Source organism: Ictidomys tridecemlineatus, chromosome 12, assembly GCF_052094955.1.
Source record: "Ictidomys tridecemlineatus isolate mIctTri1 chromosome 12, mIctTri1.hap1, whole genome shotgun sequence".
NCBI classification, from domain to species: Eukaryota; Metazoa; Chordata; class Mammalia; order Rodentia; family Sciuridae; genus Ictidomys; species Ictidomys tridecemlineatus.
Genome location: NC_135488.1, coordinates 90845572 through 90865868, shown reverse-complemented (window position 1 = coordinate 90865868; position 20297 = coordinate 90845572). Strand labels below are relative to the sequence as shown.

The window sequence follows — 20297 nt, the reverse complement described above, 5'->3', positions numbered from 1 at the left end:
TATACTGTAGTATATGACTTGTGTACAAGTTCACACACACAAACATACACACACACACACAAAATCACAGATTCTTTTTTACAACTAGCATCATAATACTAACAATTGCTTTAAAACACTCATAATTTTAGCACCTACTTGAATGAAAAGGGCTCGAATGTTCAGAATCAAACACGCTGCAAACATCTGTGGTACTGGAAGCACCAGAAGCAGGAGGAGGTGTTAGTGGTGTTCTTGGAGAATTTGGTGCAGATGCTGTACTTTCTGTTTCACTTTCAGGGATCCTACTATAACTGATTTTTCTTGGCTCCTGCTGTAGAGGTGTGGGATGCCTCATGGTACCTGGTCTTGGGTTTGATGGACGAACACCAGGAGATTTTAGGGGGTAGCTGTATTTTTTTGGCTGTAGACATATGAAAAGAAACAATACTTAAAACACTGTGGTAGAAAGGAAAATTTTTGTACCTGGTAAAATTCAATGAAATAGCTTTGAAAGCCATAAATCACCATTACGGAAATTACATAATGATTCAAATCAAAGAATCCAAGTTAAAGCATTATTCCATTTTGCTGAAAATTTGGTTAACTAAATTGTTAGGAAATGAGTTTCTTTAACTGAGTTAGTCCTATAAATACCAGAATATTTGTTACAAATTTTTCAAAAATATATTGTATATTTTCGTGGTTATTTTGAGGTGGGGAGAGTACTAGAGATTGAACCCAGGTGTGCTTACCACTGAGCTACATCTATCTCCACTCCCCCCATTGATTTTTTTTTTTTTTTTTTTTTTGAGACAAAGTCTTGCTGAGTTACTTAGGCTGGCCTCAAACTTGCAATTCTCCTGTCTTAACCTCCCGAGTTGCTGGGATTACAGGTATGCACCACCACACCCAGCTTTTCCTTTTTCCTGGCTTTTAAAACAAACTCTTTTGAACAAATTGAATCTTGCTGAAAAAGTGAGGATCACCATCATGAACTATAGTACCTTACTATGCTATAATACAGTGATGACATTAAAACAATTTGGGCTATTTATAAATGCATTAAGTTGCTTGAGTTTTTATCTGTGTATATGTTAATTTTAAGGCATTTTGCTTGCAGAGTGATTATTTCTTAGTGATATCACTGTGCCTCAGTGAAGCAGTCTAGATATATATTTCCAATTTGCTGTTTTTAATTCATTTTATTAAAAACTATTTTAGGGCTTGACAAATTTGCCTATGAGTAACTGCATATGCTTTAGTTCATAAACACTATGAGATTTATCTTGATCACTTAGAAATCACTTATGTTTATTTCCTGATTCTTGACTTTCTTATTATTAGGAGAACATATTCAGATCAGTGAGGTGATGATAATGTACATAAACTTGGCTAGTCACCGATAGTAATACAAAACAGTGGAACTACTGGAAGGTGTCTTTAGCGAAACCTGATATTTCTATGTGCTAATGACTCATGGTTAAAAGTTCTAATTATTACTTTAAGTCCCAAGTAAATATCTTTCTTATAAGTGAATTAGTATAAATTCATTAAATTTCTGGCACTTAAAATAAATAACATTGTTTTTGATTAAATCCAAGAATAAGAAAAAATCTTACATATTATGCTCAATTTCATAATTTATCATGTCAGAATTTATTCAAATTAATATTAACATCCATTTATTTGGAACCAAGGGGAATATTCCTGGGTGTATTTAGTAAGGATTTCATTACTTTTCACTATCACATGTCCATTTCACCTCTGAATAATTTTATGGTAAACTAATCTACATAACATATGGTAGTGATGACATCACTAGAAGTAGATGACAACTGCAAAAAGTTTATAGATATAAAAGAAATGTAGATAGATGAATGCTTACAAATCTTGGAAGAGGCTTAGGGTTCCGTGGTTCTATCTCTAGGGATTTGTTGAAGAGATAATCAGTAAATTCTTTCTCCATGCTATTTCCCATTGGATTCAAGTTTTCAAAGAATCTCTAAAATGAATGCAAAAAAATTAATATTCAATATATTAAGTTTGAAATTCATGAATATAATTTAGGAATATGACTTAAGAAAATTTGAATTTTTTTTAGCTTTTATTTCTCTATTTCTCCTCTACAAAATAAACTTGGCTATTTTATCAGGCATTTTATAAATTTAATAAGAATTATATATCCTCATAATTCAACTTACTTTGATATCTGATTCTACTCGTAAACAATAAGGCTGATTTTGGTACTGCTGGATCTCTCCTGTTATTTCTGCTACTTTCCTTCTTTTGCTAAAGTTTATAAGTTCTTTTCCATGTCTTTTTAGGACCTCAGGGTTGCCTTCTTCTGTTTTCAAGATATTAGTGAGATAAATTCCTAGAAGATATAATGAAATTGTTTCAAGGATAAAGAAGGAAAAAAGCAAGTTGTTTCTTTTTTCCCACATTAATTGTGGGCATATACACTGTACTCAGTCATCATAACTAAAGAATCAAGGCTCAGATTTCCATGCTAAGAAAGATAACAAGTTCAGAAAGTATCAAGAGAGTTTGTAAGTATCAAATTCTTCTATGAAAGACTTAAATTTTATAATGTCCTCGGAAATGGGGAGACCAAGTTCAAGTTTAAAAAAAAATCAATAGATTTTTCAGTAAGAATACTAATTTTTCACACTCCTCAAATCATTGTTATTTGATTAAATCACAGTTTGGCTAAAGGAACTTTAAGAATAACTATGTCATTAATGGCACATATCTTTGGCAAAATGCTAAACTCAGAGGATCACATTTTCTGCTTACTCAATTCTTGAGGTCCCATAAGAGCTTGTTAGGATTTGCAATTCAGGGGTAATCCTGTTTGGGTAGGCTTACTTCATGGAAATGTGGAAGGATCTGCAAGCCTATCAAACATAGGACTGATATAACTCATGTCAATCTGGTAGTTGAGCTCCTGTTTCCCCATCACTGCAGGTTGTGCACTGGGTGGGGAGAATGAACAAAATAACAGGCACTTTAGCTGTTTTATCCAGTCCTCTGGAACCAGGAGCACTTTAGTTCCTTTCCTGTCTAGTACAAAGGTTCTGGAGCCAGCTCTTCTGCTTTCTACTTGTGTGATATTATGCAAATTGCTTAGTCTCTTTGTAAATCAGTTATCTCATCTGTAAAATGAAGGTAAGAAGGCTGCTGTGAGAAATAAATGAGAGAATTTTTATATGGTTTAGAATAGGGCCTGATAAAAGCATTAATTAGCTTCAGTTGTGACTGTTGATGCCATTATTGTATCTTGCCCTATTTTCGTATGTTTCTGCCCTCTCCTACCAAAGTACTGACTGCTGCTTTGGGCAGAAGACAAGGGTCTGGATATCTGAATTCATTCACTCAAATAAAATGCATCGAGTTTTGGCTGTATGTCAAGTACTGCATTAGGTACTACAGATACAAAGATGAAAAAAAACACAGTCCCTGATCCCAAGGGAGTCCAGAGCTTTGAATGTGGACCACTAAGATGCAATTTGGTAAGTATATTAATATTAATGCATAAGATGCTACAAGAGAATAAGGAGGCACATGCCTTATCCTGCTTTGAGCAGTGGGATTAGAAAAAGCATTAGAGATGAGGTGATGCTTAGAATAAGTCTCAAAAGCTGAAGAGAAGTTTAATAAGTAGAATAAGATAGAGGGCATTCTAAAGCAAAGTAGTAATGTGTACAATGATTTGCGATGAAGCTTGGAAGACATAGTTAAGAGACAGCGTGTTATACGGTATGGCTAGAACACAGGGATTTGGTGTGTGGAGTGGAAGAAGAGTGGCAGGACATGAGGGCAGTGGTTGTAAATGCATCTGTGGTAGAGGCACAATTTAAATATTAGAATTTTTGGCCACATCCTTGAAAAGATTAAATGATGCAAATCATAGATGTCTGTTTTTTTTTTTTTTTTTGGTGTGTGTGTGTGTGTGTGTGTGTATATGTGTGTGTATGTGTCTGTGGTGCTGAGCTACACCCCCCAGCCTTTTATTTGAGACAGAGTCTCACTAAGTTGTCCAGGGTAGTCGGGAATTTGCAATCCTCCTGCCTCAGTCTCTCTAGTAGCTGGGATTACAGGCATGTGCCACCATGCCCAGCTTTATTTAGTTTTAAAAAGCATTCAGTTTATCAGGCATAGTAGCACACACCTGTAATCCTCTCAGGGCTGAGTTCAAAGCCAACCTCAGCAACTTAGCGAGGCCCTACGCAACTCAGTGAGACTCTGTCTTTAAATAAAATATAAAAAAAAGGGCTGGGACAATATGATTGATGTATGTACATTCCATGTATGTATTATATGTCAAAATTCATTCGGCTATCATGTATGACTAAAAATAAATAAAGAAAGAAAGAATTTAAAAAAAAAGGGGGGGGGCTGGGGATGTAGTTTAATGGTTAACAGCGCTCCCTGGGTTCAATCCCTGGTATCAAAAAAGAAGCAGTTATTGAATGAATTAGTTTTTTTTGTCTTTTTGAGTACCTAGGTCACTCTTTATGATACATTCATTTATAAGACAAAGTTACTGTGTGTTCTAGTAAGAAAAGGCTCTTTAACTTTTAGCCAGTTATAGTCTTTATACAAATGACATGATCCATTTAGCTCAATGATCATTCTGACAAAACATGCATATGCAATGGTAGCCAAAATTAACTTTTCATTTTAGTCACAAACTATGGCCCATCCATGAAGAGTTTGTGCATAGTAACATCTGGACTTTTGTTTAAAAAGCTTCACTTAGGAGATAAATAGGGAATTATTAGCATCTTTACATTCTAGCTAACATGAGCTGCACTGAAAGCCAAAGAAGAGAAGTTTGCAAGCTATCAACAGTGTTTGTGAGATGATGAGGGCTGCCGTAGGGTCTAAGAAGATATAATAGAGGGGATAAATATTTCATAAGTAGCCCCTGCCCCCTGAACTTATTAACTGGTTTTGGTAAGGGATGGACCAGCAGGAAAAAATTGTCTGAGCTTTGTACTTGGGTGACTGAATGGGTGATACAATGACCACCACTGGGAATGCAGGAGGGCAAAATAAGTTTATGGAATGTCCAGGTGTTAAAAGTATACTTGAATGAAGTTGTAAATATGCTTACAAGTAGCACTTGGGAAAGAGTTCAAGATAAAATTTGGAAATTATTTTATGCCTAATTGGTGACTCATTAAAAGATGTTGATGATCATCAGTGTTTAAAAAATCATATATATAAACATATACATAATTCTTGAATTAAAAATATAAAACCTGTATGTATGTATAATACAGACCTGAATATTACATATAAGGAAGCTTAATTTTTTCTTCTTTTAAAAATATATATAAATAGGGGGTCTAGTTTAGTCCGGTGTTTCAACAGATCATTTTGCATACCCTACTCTGAAGACTGTTCTAGCATTGTTCTTCGAGAGGGAAAGAAAAGCTTTGACATAAATAATGAAGAGGGCTGAGGTTTTTGCTTTTTTGCTAATGCCTTTCCCAACCTTCCCAGGAAAAAGTGGCTGCTCAAACTTTAAAGTTCCCACAGCACTTTGTCTACACTTCAATTTCTATATTTCTACAATACAATGTTATACTTACAACACAATACTATAAATTTATTTTTTCTGATCTTTCAAGGGAATAGAAACTCTGGGGGCTATGTCTTACTGGTCCATTCTCAGCACCTAGCCCTGAGCCTCACACATACAGGCATTCAACAAATGTTCCTGAGTGAAAGAAAGAAGCATATTATTTCAGAACAGAAGACAGAGCATTTGGAGACATACAGTTGATTGTAAAATAGCAAGAAAGCAAGAGTGGAGATGAAACACATTTATAAAAAAACAAAACAGGAGGACACAGGATCAAAGCTGGGTAAAAATAAAGAGCAAAGCCAAATGTTACAGGCTTGGATATTGGTACACAGATGAGAAACTTGATTAAGGTATGGCCTTTTCCTCAGAGGAAATGTTTGCTCATGTATTTAGATAGACTAGAAGTTGAGAAATAGACCAGAAGTCTGCCAGAGCTTTTTAAGGAAAAACTGCCCTGTGATTTTTCTGTAAATAGTGGCAGTTCCAGCATAAGAGTAAGAATTCTGGTAAGATGATAGAGGTGGCGGGAGTGTTACTACTACCCCTATTTTCCCCCACAGAAGGGGAAAAACTGTATCCAGAATTACATATTAAAACCTGGAAGAAGTTTCTATAAATTTTTATATAGAAAAATGGAATTCAGAAACAGTGTTAACATCTGGCTCTACCTACCAGATCAAAACCATAAAAGCCTGCCTGGATAGTTTCTGAGACTGATAACCTTCAGTATGAAAAGAGCAAACATCTTTTTAGAGAAGCAGGACTGACTGGGGACGCTTTCAGATAAACTAGCTAACAGAGCAAAGTCTCAATAACCAGGAAAATGAGCAGAAAGCATAAACATTTGGCAAATGGGTCAATACTTTTATCCAGAATTGAGGGTGGCAGAATGTCCTTGAAAAAACAGTAGAATCACTGTTTGTTTTTTTTTTTTTAAGTGACAAAATCAGCAAAGAATAAGTTTAAGATTGTTTTGGAGAAAAAAAGCAAATCCAAGTAAAAAAAGTAAGTAAAAATAGAAATGGAAAATACACATTGCAAATAGAAACAAAAACAATTTGTTGCAAATATAAGTGAATGCTCATAGTTTTACTTTTTTCCTCTTGATTCTGGGTATCAAATCCAGGTCCTCACACATGCTAGGCAAACACTACTACTGAGCTATACCCCCAACCTGCTAGTAGTTTTAAAATAATGTAACAATCCTGTAACAAGAAAGATCTTTTCTTAAAATAACAAAAAGCATCCAATTAAGCAAGCAGCAAAATTAGATCTTTTCTTGATGAAACTAAGTTTAAAACAGCTGTTTTTTTCAAAAACATTTTTTTAACCTTTGGGAAATTAATGACCAATTCTATAATGCATAACAGAGAAAGAAGATTAAAGGAAAAGATACTGGGTCATTAGTTGTTGACATATTAAATATTTAGAAAAGTATTCTTTCCAAATTGATTGTTTCAATTATATTTGGAGGCATTTGCTCTGCCCTGCCCCACCCCACGAAATTTATAAAGTTAATTTGGAAATATAGAAAAACAAAATTGGCAAAGAAAATACTGAAGTATCATTAAAGAACCAACTTTATCATATATGAGAACACTATAAAGCAGGGTTTCTCTGTCTTGACATCACCTTTTGGAGCAGATACTTCTTTATTATGGGAGACTATCCTGTGTACTGGTGGATATTAGCAACATTCTTGTCCTTTCTTTACTCACTAGATTCCTGCAGCACCTTCCCAATTAGGACAATATAAAATGCCTCTAGACATTGCTAAATATTTCCTTAGAATCAATAATTATAAAATGATAATCATTACAATTATGGCACTAGTATAAGAAATCAGTGCAACAACAACAACAACAACAAAAGAAACCTAAATGGATTAAGACAAAAAAGAAAAAAAAGAAATCAGTGCAAGACAGTATGTATTAAAGAAGGCCATATATAAATTGGAAAAAATAAGAATTATTCAGTATACCTGGGTGAACAAGTAAAATTTGGTAGAGAAATAAATTTAAGTACTTCATATGACATCTAAAAGAGACTTCAGTTTCATAAAAGGGTTAACAATAATTTAAAAAGCTAAATTATAAAAAGCCAGGTGAAAATATGATTGAATATTAAATTACTAGATTAGATGAACTTTCTAAGGTTTCTATCCTTAGGGTGGGAAATCATAATGAGAAAGATGGACGTATTATTTTGAAACTAATATATGTCAGCTAACACAAACTAAAAGGCCAATTGGTAAGAATATTTTCAGCAGATATGAAAAAGGACACAGACAAGAAGGAACACAAATATTGAGCAAATATATGAAAAAATGTCCACAGTAAACAAGAATGGAAATTATCACAACAATTAAGTAGTAGTTTTTAATCTGCGAAAATAACTTGGGGAATTATGGAATGACATTTGCTTTGTTGTGCACTTCTGAAATAGCATTAAGTAAATGAGCGTAAGACTCTTAGAAAGCAGCTTGGCAATACATATCAAGAATTAAAAACTGATGCCTCTTAATGCATGTGAATTTTCTTTTGGTTACCTATCTCAAGAGGATATTTTCACTTACAGGAATAAATGAAAATATAACATTATTTAGAAAAGAGAAAAAGCTTAAAACAAAGTGTATGATCATGAGGTAGTGGTTAAATTAATTGTTATATTAACTTAATTATGTGACCATTATAAATGATTATTATGAAGAATAGTTAATAAAATATAATATACCTAGGATATGGTAGATAAAAAGTAAACCATTATATATATGTGTGTATGTGTGTGTATATTTATATAGACATACACGTTATGTATCTATACACACACACACACACACGTGTCATATAATTACAATTATATACAGTGTGCAAAGCAAAAAGTTAAGCCAATATAAAAGTGGTTGGTTCTAAAGCCTAAGCAACAAAATATGAGAAATATGATATATTAATTGAATAAAATATCAGGACATAAAACTGTTTATGTGTAGTATAACTTAAAACTATACAGAAAAAATTACAGATGAGGAAAAGAATAGAAGAAAATTTACCACATATTAAATAGACAAAATATAAGAGGTGTGATAGAGATCATAGTTTCTCTAAGGATTCAGAAGAAGGGTCACAGAGCACACACACAGGCAGAGAAAAGAAGTCAATATCAAGGGGATAGTGAAGATGTGAAATACAGGGAATTTATGAAGACAGAGGGATCTACAGAAAGGAAGTTGATTACAAAAGGATATACAGTCTTAAAAGGAAGAAAAAGGCATATCTTTCCTTTGGTTCAAAAGTGGGGAAAAGAGTCAGTGAAGAAAATGAAATTTTCGTGTGCTGAAGGTATGGGTTCAGAGGCACATGCACTATGATTTTCAGTCATGTGAAACTACTTTAAAAAAATCAGTTATAAATATGGATGAATTTGGTCATGCCTTTTCTGTAGCACAGTTTATTAAATTCAATGGAAAAGGTTTCTATGAATATAAAAAGTAAGTAAATATTATATAATATTGAGAGTCCAAGATGAACACAAAAAGAAAGTATTGAGTATTCCTTATATATATAAAATGTTTGGGATCAGAAATGTTTGATTTTGGATTTGGAATATTTGCATGTAATAAGATATCTTGGGTATAGGACCCACGTAAAAACATAAAATCATTTATATTTCAAATAGTCCTTTATAACATAGCCTGAAAGTAATATATACAATATTTCTAAAGTCCACATTTTGACTGTGACTCCTTGTATGAGGTCACATTTGGAATTTTCCCCTTGTGTTATCTCAGAAGATACTGGGCTTCATCTTTAAAAGTCCTAATAGAAAAAAAATCTCAAGGGATTCAGGTGCTAAATATTTGTTAGGTAAATATTTTCTGCTGGCATAATATACATGTCTATAAGACATTTAATGAAATAAGTATTATACACACATACACACACACACACAAACACAATAAAAACTCAGGAAGAAATACTTACCAAAGAAAGGCACACATGGTGGATTAATAGACCTGAGTTTTGCCAAATATTTCTTATAATGATCTTCACTCAATTCATGAGCTTCTTCTAAAATTTTCTTTTGGCGACTTGGTATTTGCTATAAGGAAAAAAAAATGAGAAAGCTTAAGTTTATAAACAGAATTATTGGCCTTGCCAAAAAAAAGTCAGGATAACAACAAAGCCCAAACACAACAATATTGATTTTTAAAACTATCTCTACAGATGCTAGTACAAACTTAGAGGGGAAAGGGTATCTTGGCTATTTCTCACACAATTTTGTGTGCATTTACTTGTAAATAATGGTAAAAATTAAGAGAATTTTTTTACCCCTTCTAAGTTGGGACTTGCAAATATATTTTAATGAGAATGCTTCATTTTGAAAGAGTAACCAATTCATTACAAAATTTATAGATAATCCCCAGGCAACGAAAGTTCATTTAAAAACACATGTATAAACCTACCTCAAATGTGTGGTCTAGTCTGTAAACAGGTGATGAGTTCATAGCACTGACAACCTCAAGGACACCATTGAAGTTATTCAGTTCTTGAAAGACTTGGAGAATCTCAATTATTCGACTCACCACAGCTACTCTTTCTTCTAAATTTTCAGTTTCTACAATACATCTATGAGTCAAAATCAACAACAAAAAAATTAAGAATTAAATATTTATAGTTTTTCCAAAAATGATATGCTTTAAAAAAGTTTAGTGAATACAAAAATCTAGAGTGTGGTGGGGAGTGGCTATTGTATGACTTCAGAGAAAACATGTTTAAAGTGAAAGGCAGAAGGAGACTGGAAGGCAGTCCTTCTAGCCAGTCTCACTGAGCTTTTCTGTTCTTTAGACTGCTACTGTCAGCCAAACATTTTTCTAGTGTACATCCTCTATCAGCATTCAAATGAACTGATGAATATAGTATCTTGTTAAATGTATACACATCTTTGTAATTTAGGTGTGTCCTAGGGGAATGTAAAATTCAAGAATTCTGTTGCCTCATAAATCTTTAATTGTAAGATATTAGTGTTTATTGCTTAATTTCTTTCTTTCTAAAAATAAAATAAAAGTTACTTAGAAAGAAAATAGTGAAAGAAAAACCATGAAAACAAAAGTATTTTACATTAGTTAGGTGTGGTGGTGCATTCCTATAATCCCAGCAGATCAGGAAGATCACAGATTCGAAGCCAGCCTCAACTATTTAGCGAGGCTATAAGCAACCTAGTGAGACCCTGTCTCAAAATTAAAAATAAAAAGGGCTGGGATATGGCTCAGTGGTTATGCACCCGTAGGTTCGATCTCTGGTACCACGCCCGAAAAGTATTTTACATTAAAATACTGAGAATCCTTAGTAAGTATATCTATATGCTCATTATATAATAAAATGTATTCAATATTAATATACTATAAAATACACATTATATCTAGTGAATTTACTATATTTTATATATACACACCCCTCCCAGCATATAGTAAAAAGAAGTGTGCCATGTTCAATAAAAGAAAATTACTTAGCATTTAACTCTGTTTAGTGCTTGAGAGAATTTCTAACTTATTAATCACAGGTAAAGAAAAAACATTTTAAGTTTAGATTTCAATAATATAATATTAATAGTTTCTAATCGAAAAGAAATTGATAATATAAATGGGAAAACTAAATATAAATCAGTATTAAACATTTTTTAAAATATAAAGTTGCAGATTACATTATTCTCTAATGAGTCTGAATTAACACCAAGAAAAATAAACGGTTGTAGATGAAATTATCAAAATAAACTTGGCTTATCATCAAATTAAAAATAACATGTTTAAAAACAATTAAAGCTTTAGCTAGATATCTGAAAATATATTCTGGCTAACTAGTGGGCTGGACAATTAAGAAAATATAACACAGGTACAATTTATTTATATCTTTTTAAATATAGCTTTCATTTTACCATTTCAACCAAGATCACCTGTGGAGCTTTTGATTCCAATTCTAATGCATACCCCTGGCTAAGAACCACTGTGGAAAATGAATAAAAACCTCTCAACATTGAAAGGGCAGGAAATGGCCTTCCTCAAAATAACCTATTTAAAAATAGGACAGAAATGAAAGTGGTCTCTACTCTTATTAATTACAACCCCCCTTTCAGATATGACATTTTAATTATGGTGGGAAAGGGGTTCTGCTTACTAAAGTGTAGTATTTAAATCGATAAGAAGTTAAGCAACATTTAGAGAGCAAATTCCAAAGTTTTAAGTTTTTAGAAACAAGTTATGTTTAATACAATAAGTAGATGGCTGTTCTAATTTTCAGAAGAATTGGAATGCTTATTTCTTTACAGAAACTGTTTTGTAAGTCTTTATCCATTCTTTCCCTTATGTTATTGGCTGCTTGTTCTGATATTCCCAATATAATTTGTGGAAATATCATAATATCTTTACAAAGATTACTCAAATAGTAATATTGTCTTCACTCAGAATAAATACAGTCAGTATACAAAACTCTAATCTCTGCCTCCCAATTATAAAATTGCAATGAATTCTGAACTTAACAGAATGATAATGCAAGGCGCTTCACTGAACTAATTCAGTGAAACTTACTAAACCAAAACACCTCCTTCCCCATTCAAAAAACCAAAATGGTACCAACAAAATACCTCACAGCAGTCTCTGGAAATGGCTCTAACAGTAAATGGCAAATGAAGAAATATTTATTTTTATTTATTTTTTATTTTTTATTTTAAAAGAGAGTGAGAGAGGAGAGTGGGAGAGTGAGAGAGGGAAGAGAGAGAGAGAGAGAGAGAGAGAATTTTTAATATTTATTTTTTAGTTCTCGGCGGACACAACATCTTTATTGGTATGTGGTGCTGAGGATTGAACCTGGGCCGCACGCATGCCATGCGAGTGCGCTACTGCTTGAGCCACATCCCCAGCCCCCTGAAGAAATATTTATTCAGAAAAATCTACAAAAGTTAGGTAAGAGAAAGGAGGGTCTGTGGTATTTATTTTAACAAAGACTGCTCCTTCCCTCCTTCCTTCTAGAATATCCACTCTAAATTGCTCCAGCCAAGAGTACTAGGCTCAAGCTAGGGACCTTTGCTCCTGGAAGGAACAGAACTTCAACATTTTCATCCTGCCTCCAGCTGCCTACTACTGAGGTTAAGTCCAGGTTAAGTGCAGTTAAGTAGGGATTACATGCTTTTGCCCAGCTCTTGACTTATGGAGGGAACACTGAGAAAATAGCCATTAGTCTGGTTCCTAAAACAGTGGTTCCATATCAAAATAGGGAAGAAAAAGGACCTACGGCAGCACCCTGCTCTTCAGTCCTCCTCCATTTGTGACTTAGCTCTAAGCTGCCAGAGTAAAAAGGTCACTGAGAAGCTTGTCATCATCTGCTCCACAGACCAGTTTCAAACAGATAGTTCATTAATCTCGATTGTCATTTGCAAACAAAATGTGGAAAGTTTAAACCCAAATGTGGTCTTAATAGTAGAATCTGTGATGAAAGGCAATGGGGAGGAGATTCACAATATATAAAATATAATGAAGGAACAGACTCCACTGTAGGCCAGCTAGTATGCAAGAAAGAACTAGGAAAAAAGAGCTAAGAGGAGCCCTCCTCAGGTTAGCACAAATATGGAACAGGGACCTCAGAAACTATCCTTCCAAGAAGCCACAATTTGACTGGATTCTAGTCACTGAATAAGCAAACAAGCAAGCAGCAGTTGCAAGCTCTGAAAGGGAGGGGACAGTACTCAGAGTTGCTATAATCTATTATCTAAAAAATTCAAGTAAACAAAAAAATACAATAAAAAATTACAAAGCATACAATAGGAAAATATGACCCGTACACCAGAATGAAAGTAGGGAATAGAAGTTGCCTGTGAGATGGACCAGATGTTAGATTTAGAAAGATTTCAAAATAGCTATTCTGAGTATGTTTGCAGAACTAAAGGACAACATGATAAAGTAGTAAAGGAAGGTATGATTAGAATGTGCATCAAGACAGAATATCATTAGAGAGGTAAAAATTATATATATATATAATTATATATATATATATAATATATATATATATAAAATAAATAGAAATTCTGGAATTGGAAAGTACAGTACAAAATTGGAAGAGCTCAGTAGAAGATTTGGACAGAAGGAAAAATCAATTAACATGAAGATAGAGCTATTGTTCAAAAATGAAGATGAACTATTTTCTCAGATCAACAAAAACTGAGAATTTATTGATAGCTGATCCACTGCACAAGAAACACTAAAGGAAGTTGTTCTCAGGCTCAAAACAAGTAATCCCAGATGGTAATTCAAGTCCACATAAAGAGCCCCAGTAAAGGTAACTGTGTAATTATAAGAGATACTATACATGCATATTTTTATTCATTTTTTGTCTTACCTGACTTAAAAGGAACTATATAAAATAATGTATATGAATATATTGTGTTTATAACAGAAAAATATGTGTAATGTATTGCACGTATATGTGTAAAATAACAGCACAAAGGAGGTAGGTAAGAGTAAAGTTGTAGTAGGTTAAGAGGATAAAGGCAAATGGTAAAGTAATAATTGTATCAATGTATTGTTGGATTTACATAATTAATTAGATGTTATATGCATTATAATACCACGAAAAGGGGAGAAAAGGAATAAAGCTATATAAGAATAAGCTACTATAAATCTAAAGCCAATGATAAGATGTATATAGTAAATCATAAGACAACCACTAAAAGAAACTAAAAAAATTAAAATCATTCCTAAAATTAAAATGCTATATTAGAAAAATATTCACTTAATGCAAAATAAAGGAAGAACAACAGACATGCAACATATACAAATAGAATGGCGCTAAAATTCCTAACACAGCCAACTGCAATACAACATAAGAATGTCAAGAATACTTACTTCTCAAACCACAGAGTGAGATTAGTGGTATGTCGGATCATTTTCAGAAGATTGGGAGAATTAATTTCCTTGTCTTCTTTTGTCCACACACTTCCAACTAATTCTGATGGCTGTACAGCTCTAAAATCATCACAAAAATGCTACATGATACTTTTCCCTCTAACATAGACAGTGTTTTATTAAGTAAACAAAATAAATAAAAACTAAACTCTTGCTACATAAACTCTTCTCTGTCATAAACAAAAAGGTTTATAAAAACAAGGTCTAACAAAAAGTTATAATTATACATTTTTCTCTATAGATATCTGTATTATTGTTTCAGGCAAGGTTGATATTTTTGCATAATCTTTTCCAGCAAATATAAACATTGTTTAATAAATAATGATATATAATAGTTAGTGCAAAGAGGGTACAATAGTCACTAAAATCTATAAATCTTTTCTTTCTTCCTTCTTTCTTTCTTTCTTTATAAAGGAACAGAGAGAGAAATCTACCACAAAAAAGTCCTTGAAAATAGATTCTAACATTATCATTTGGGAAATATGATGATCTTTGGCAGGAGATAAGTTTATCTCCTTTTTTAATTTAGTTATTAAAAAGTAAATAATCTGCATTCAATCCTTGGTACAACAACAACAATTACTTTATATTCTAAGTAGAATTTAAAACCATTAACATTTTTTGAGATTGTAGTTATGTCAATGTTGAACAAGAAACTGAAGAAAGCTATAACTGGCCATGACTTTAAGTTTACCAGAGGAGGAGCTATAATTATTGAGCTTTCACGTGACGGTAGACAATGTGCTAATAAGCACCGTACATGTATTGACCATATATTATAAACCTTAAAACAGCCTCAGAAGTAGTACTATCGTTAGCCTCATTTTACTCTGGAGGAAACTAAGAAGCAGAAGGATAAAGGTTACCTAAGGAGGTTAAAGTTGCCTAAGAATACCAAGTCATCAATTGAAAGTCAGGATTTGAACCTAGCTTCACTACATAGGGGTGACTGCAGAAAGACAGATGGTATAAATTCAAACAGAGCATGGGGGACACCAAGAGAGTAAAAGGATCAGAACTGCCTGCCAAGTCTTATCACTACTAAACATTTCATGTACTGCCTCATTTACATCTTATGACAATGCTATAAGATAGGAATAGTATAATAATTAACTCTTTTGAAATGATTTTTCAGCTGAATGTCAAATTACATACCGGTATAAATCTGATTCAAGTAAAGTGAGTTGTCGAGCAATTTCTATTGGGTGTAAGGTGAGCAGGTCAAAAGTCTCTATGTGCCCAGGTCTGCTTATATGCCACTCAACTGTGGGAGGTGAACTCTGAAATGTAATATTGTGACCTGGCCCATTGTCTCTTGCAATTTTTTTCCTTTGGATTATTTTAGTGATGGATTCAACCCATTTTTTCATTGCTTTACCTGAAATACATTATATTTTAAAATAACATTTACATACTCCTTATTTGATATTTTATCTTTTAAAAAAGGTATAAAATCTCACAAATGATACCTGAATATATCTTTGCTATTAAAAGTTCAAATGATAAAATAAAAACTACAAGTTCCCTCCTCTTAGTCCCCCATTCCAATCTCATTCTTCTCCACGTGAATAAACTATTCATAGATTGATATGTATTTTTCTAGATCCTTTCTAAATAAAATTAGGAAGTAATTTATTTGAGAGATTTTTCACCTCTATTGCTCTCAACTTTAGTTCAAAATATTATTTTACAATATTCTCCCAAAAAGGTATTTCATACAAATTACAAGATTGATAGATTATACACATGCACTGATCTAATTAACATCACATTTTTATAAACCAAACAGTCTCAGAGGACTGAGTCCACACATCATTAAGTATGAATTTTGATGCTATACAATAGAAATAAAAACAAGTTTACTAGGACATCCTGGAGTCATATAGTACCAGATTTTTAAAATAGGAAGGAAAACAATGGAGATCATCAAACCTAGCTCCTCATGTTTCTGACAAGGAAAGTGAAATCTGAAGACTCAAAGTGATGATGTTAAACATAGACTCTAAGAATAATACCTTCTGCCACCTGATTATCTCTATTCACCTGTAGCCTGTCAGACTTCCATTAAGAGGTATTATAATTATAGAATAGTTGCTACATACCTCAGGTACACTTACTTTTAAATAAGTAACTTAGCTTCATTGAGAGTTTTCTAATCATTTCTAAAAGAATCAGTAAGTTGACTCACCAAATGAAAATACATTTGACTCAACAGAGTGATTACTGAGCAATCTGTAGGTCTAAATGTTGTTTGATGAGAAAATTTTAACTTTTAAAATGGTTGTGCTCTTACTATTATAAACATCTTGGGGACAAGGGATATAGCTCAGTGGTAGAGCATTTGCTTAGCATGTGTGAGGCCCTGGATTCAATCCCCTCCATCACAGAAAAAAAAAAAAAAAAAATCACATCTCTAACAACATTGAGCAATTATGGCATCCATTGACAGTCACCATATTGTAGTTTTAATACATATAAAACAAGGCCTTTAGGGAAAACATACCTCTAACTGTTCCAATAAATTCCTCCATTCGTTGTAAAAGATCTGCATCTCTTTCAAAATCATAAAAGTGGTGCTCTACCCAGTGCCGACATACATTTAATACTCTGTGGTATTAGCAAAGAATTGAATTACATGGGAACTCAAATACAAATTTTATCAAAATAAAAGATACCAATAAAACAGACTCATCAATTTAAATAATCTTATCAGTGACTTTCAAAATTCTACATTATTAAGATATAATAAATTTAATTCATTTATTTTATTTATTACTTCTTCCTTTGGTCCTTATATATTCCAACTTTGAAACAAAAGTCTGATGAAGACTTGTTTACTTCAGTTATTATTTAATGCTTACCGTAGTTGAACAGGCTGTATATATTCTTTTCTAAATCTTTTTAGTTCTGCACTCAAGGGTTGATCTCCATTCTCTATAGCTATACGATCAGCTTCTGTTGGCTCAGGCTCTGGAATTTCAAACCTGTCATAACACAGAAAAAATTTAATGAAAATATTTATTTCAAATTATGCAATAGAAACCCACAAAGCTTTTTGTCAGCACAACTAAGAGATTACTGTTATTACACAATATATACATATACTGAAACATTACATGGTACTTCATTAATATGCACAATTATAAAATTATAAAAATTATAAAAGAAAAAAGAATACTATTCAAAATTACTTAAGGATGTAAACATCTGTGAAAACTAGTAAGGCTTCTATAATGTAAAGGCAAATGATAATATTTTTAAAAAGAGGTTAATACTTGACAATATAGGTAAAATTAACTAGAAATATAATAGATGCACGCAAAAATCTAAAAAATGACTATATAGTTATGGAATTGATGTTCAATCTTGGTTTGTAGAATTACTCTAAATCAGCTGATAACTTTTTAAGGGCAACTAATATTTGAAAAGTAGATTGCTCTTTGGGTAGATAAAAACACATTCCTGAATGATAGTATTAAACATATTTACTGACAAGTTATGGTTTACTCAATTTGTGGAATATTTGAAAACTTTTGTTTGAATATCTAAATCATAAAGAATTGAATATCCAGAGTCTAAATTATATAGCTAGGTGTGGTAGTGCACACCTATAATTCCAGCGGCTCCAGAGGTTGAGGCAGGAGGATTGCAAGTTAAAAGCCAGCCTCAGCAACTTAACTGGTTAGCAACTTAGATGACCCCATTTCTAAATAAAAAATAAAAACAGGCTGGGGATATGGGACAGTGGTTAAGCGCCCCTGGTTTACTCCTTGGTACCAAGAAAAAAAAATTAAACAGAAACCAAAAAAACTCAGAGTTTAAATTATACACTTCTATGTAATATTTTAAAGTGATTAATTCTATAAATGTGAATTTTCAAATGCTAAATTTCCATTTAAAAATGGCACCTATTTTTTATTTAAATAATCAAAGGTAACATGATGTAAAAATAAATGGATTTATTTTAAAAGTGCTCATGAACTACAATTTAAAGCTCATCCAACGTATTTCTGAAAAACATATAAGATTATTGCTCAATCTCTTTTAAAAAAACTTAAACATTTTAAAAAACAGACCTTTCTATTATAAGACTCAGTAGTTCTTGAGGTTTGCAAAAGGATCTGTATGTTGTAAGAAATGTCCGAACAAAATTGGGATCTAAAAAGAAAAAGGAAAAATATTAAAGTATTTGATTCAGAATGTTTAAAACTACTATTTACATTTTTTAAAGAGATCAAAAGTAAATTTTAAAAGTCCCAAATGTTTCAGCACAGAAAATGTTTTGGATTTTGTAATGTACTACTAGCTTTAGTGCTTTCTAAATCCGTGGTAAAAAAATTGATATTAAAAATTTTTGTTAGCTTATTTCTTGCTCTCTGCACACTGGCCAGATGGTCTTACACTTATCATTGGCCACAGGAATGTATAAGGGAAAAAGGCAAAGGCATATTGCTACCAGGATCTCAGCCTATCACCAGTTGGTTTATCTCTCTGGTAAAGAAGTTGCAACAATAACCTATTAATTTCTTGGCATACAGATTAGTTTATCTTGGCATCTAGGATCAGTTATTTAGATTTTTTAAAAATAAAGTTAACACAGCATACAACTAGAAACTGAATCTTATAAAGTAGATTAAATATTGTTTTTAATTGTCAGAGGCCTTACCTAGAGCTGCTGAAACAACTGTAAGCTGTTACTGTTGAATTACATGGGAACTCAAACACAAATTTTATCTGTTAAAGCTGTTAAAAACTAACACAGAGACTAGAATTGTACAAATCAATCATAAGAAGAGTCTCCAACCCTCTTCATGAAAGGTTCTACTTTTCATTCATACCTCCATGAAGTAGAACAGGAGGCCCATTGACTGAGACAACTTCCCCAGACCTGACCTACTCCTGCTTCTCCTTGATAGTAGTCTCCCAAGTTGTAGAGAAAGGATGCTGTCATCAGCAAGAGAGAATTGGGCTATGGTCTTTTGATAAAGAGTGGGGGAGAACCCCACTCACTTCTATAACTCAAATTCCATCAAAGTCTACATTTAGTTATAAGAGTCCTTATAAAGAAGGAGGGGAAAGTTCGTTGACTTGAGTCTTTTTCTGGAAGCAGTCTCCTATTTACATTAGGGACTGGTAAAGTCTAATTTATGGTAAATTCACTGAGGACAACAAATGACTTTATTTTTGTTAGGCCACACATTGTGGATCAAAACTTAAAACAAATACGTTGTCTTTTATTAGCACAGGACTTAGCAAAATCAGAAGGTATCTGGAAAATTTTTATTTAAGCTGATTCTATCTGATTAAGAACCACTCTAAATTTAAATATTCATAACACTATTACCATTTTACTCTTGCAACGTCACAGATTCATTATAAAGCAGAAATCTATTTCTAATCTATTGGTATATATGGTCAAAAAGATAATGAATTGAGTTACATATCAGATAATCCTGGATTTAAAATTACAATACTTTTAAGTTAAAGAAAAGTTCACAGACTCAAAGTACATTGGTTTTAAATGCTCCATTTTCCTTTAGCTTCTGAGGCTAGAATGGGTTACTGATAAAAGTAATTTAAATACATATAATCCTTTAATAATTTCATTTCTGTTGGTATTTTATTGTCTTCAGTTACAGAGTTCCTCAGTTAAAGACTAATGTCTCATCCAGAAGAAAAGATTTTAAAACAGAAGGCTGTACAAGATTTTAAAACAGAGATTTTTATCGGTTTCATCACAACCCTCCCTTTCAAGAATCTTCTTCCTGT

General features: G+C 32.6%; 1 protein-coding gene and 1 long non-coding RNA gene across 4 annotated transcripts in view; one reads left to right on the top strand and one right to left on the bottom strand.

Annotated features, from left to right (window-relative positions):
- Positions 1-20297, bottom strand: part of Sos1 (SOS Ras/Rac guanine nucleotide exchange factor 1) — a 119461-nt gene that overhangs the window by 12433 nt on the left and 86731 nt on the right. For all 3 annotated transcript variants that reach the window (XM_013358261.4, XM_021725882.3, XM_078029324.1), the window contains 10 exons: positions 18605-18686; positions 17390-17512; positions 17032-17135; positions 15684-15906; positions 14469-14588; positions 10041-10203; positions 9559-9676; positions 2184-2356; positions 1868-1984; positions 139-403 (listed from right to left, as the gene is read on the bottom strand). In XM_013358261.4, the coding sequence (XP_013213715.1) occupies positions 139-403; positions 1868-1984; positions 2184-2356; positions 9559-9676; positions 10041-10203; positions 14469-14588; positions 15684-15906; positions 17032-17135; positions 17390-17512; positions 18605-18686 (1488 nt within the window). The remainder of the gene's footprint in view (positions 1-138; positions 404-1867; positions 1985-2183; positions 2357-9558; positions 9677-10040; positions 10204-14468; positions 14589-15683; positions 15907-17031; positions 17136-17389; positions 17513-18604; positions 18687-20297) is intronic.
- On the top strand, positions 2351-20179 carry LOC120884895 (uncharacterized). Its single transcript, XR_013429043.1, has 4 exons — positions 2351-2531; positions 3303-3494; positions 6517-6583; positions 20162-20179. It is a non-coding gene; the product is annotated as an uncharacterized LOC120884895 (long non-coding RNA).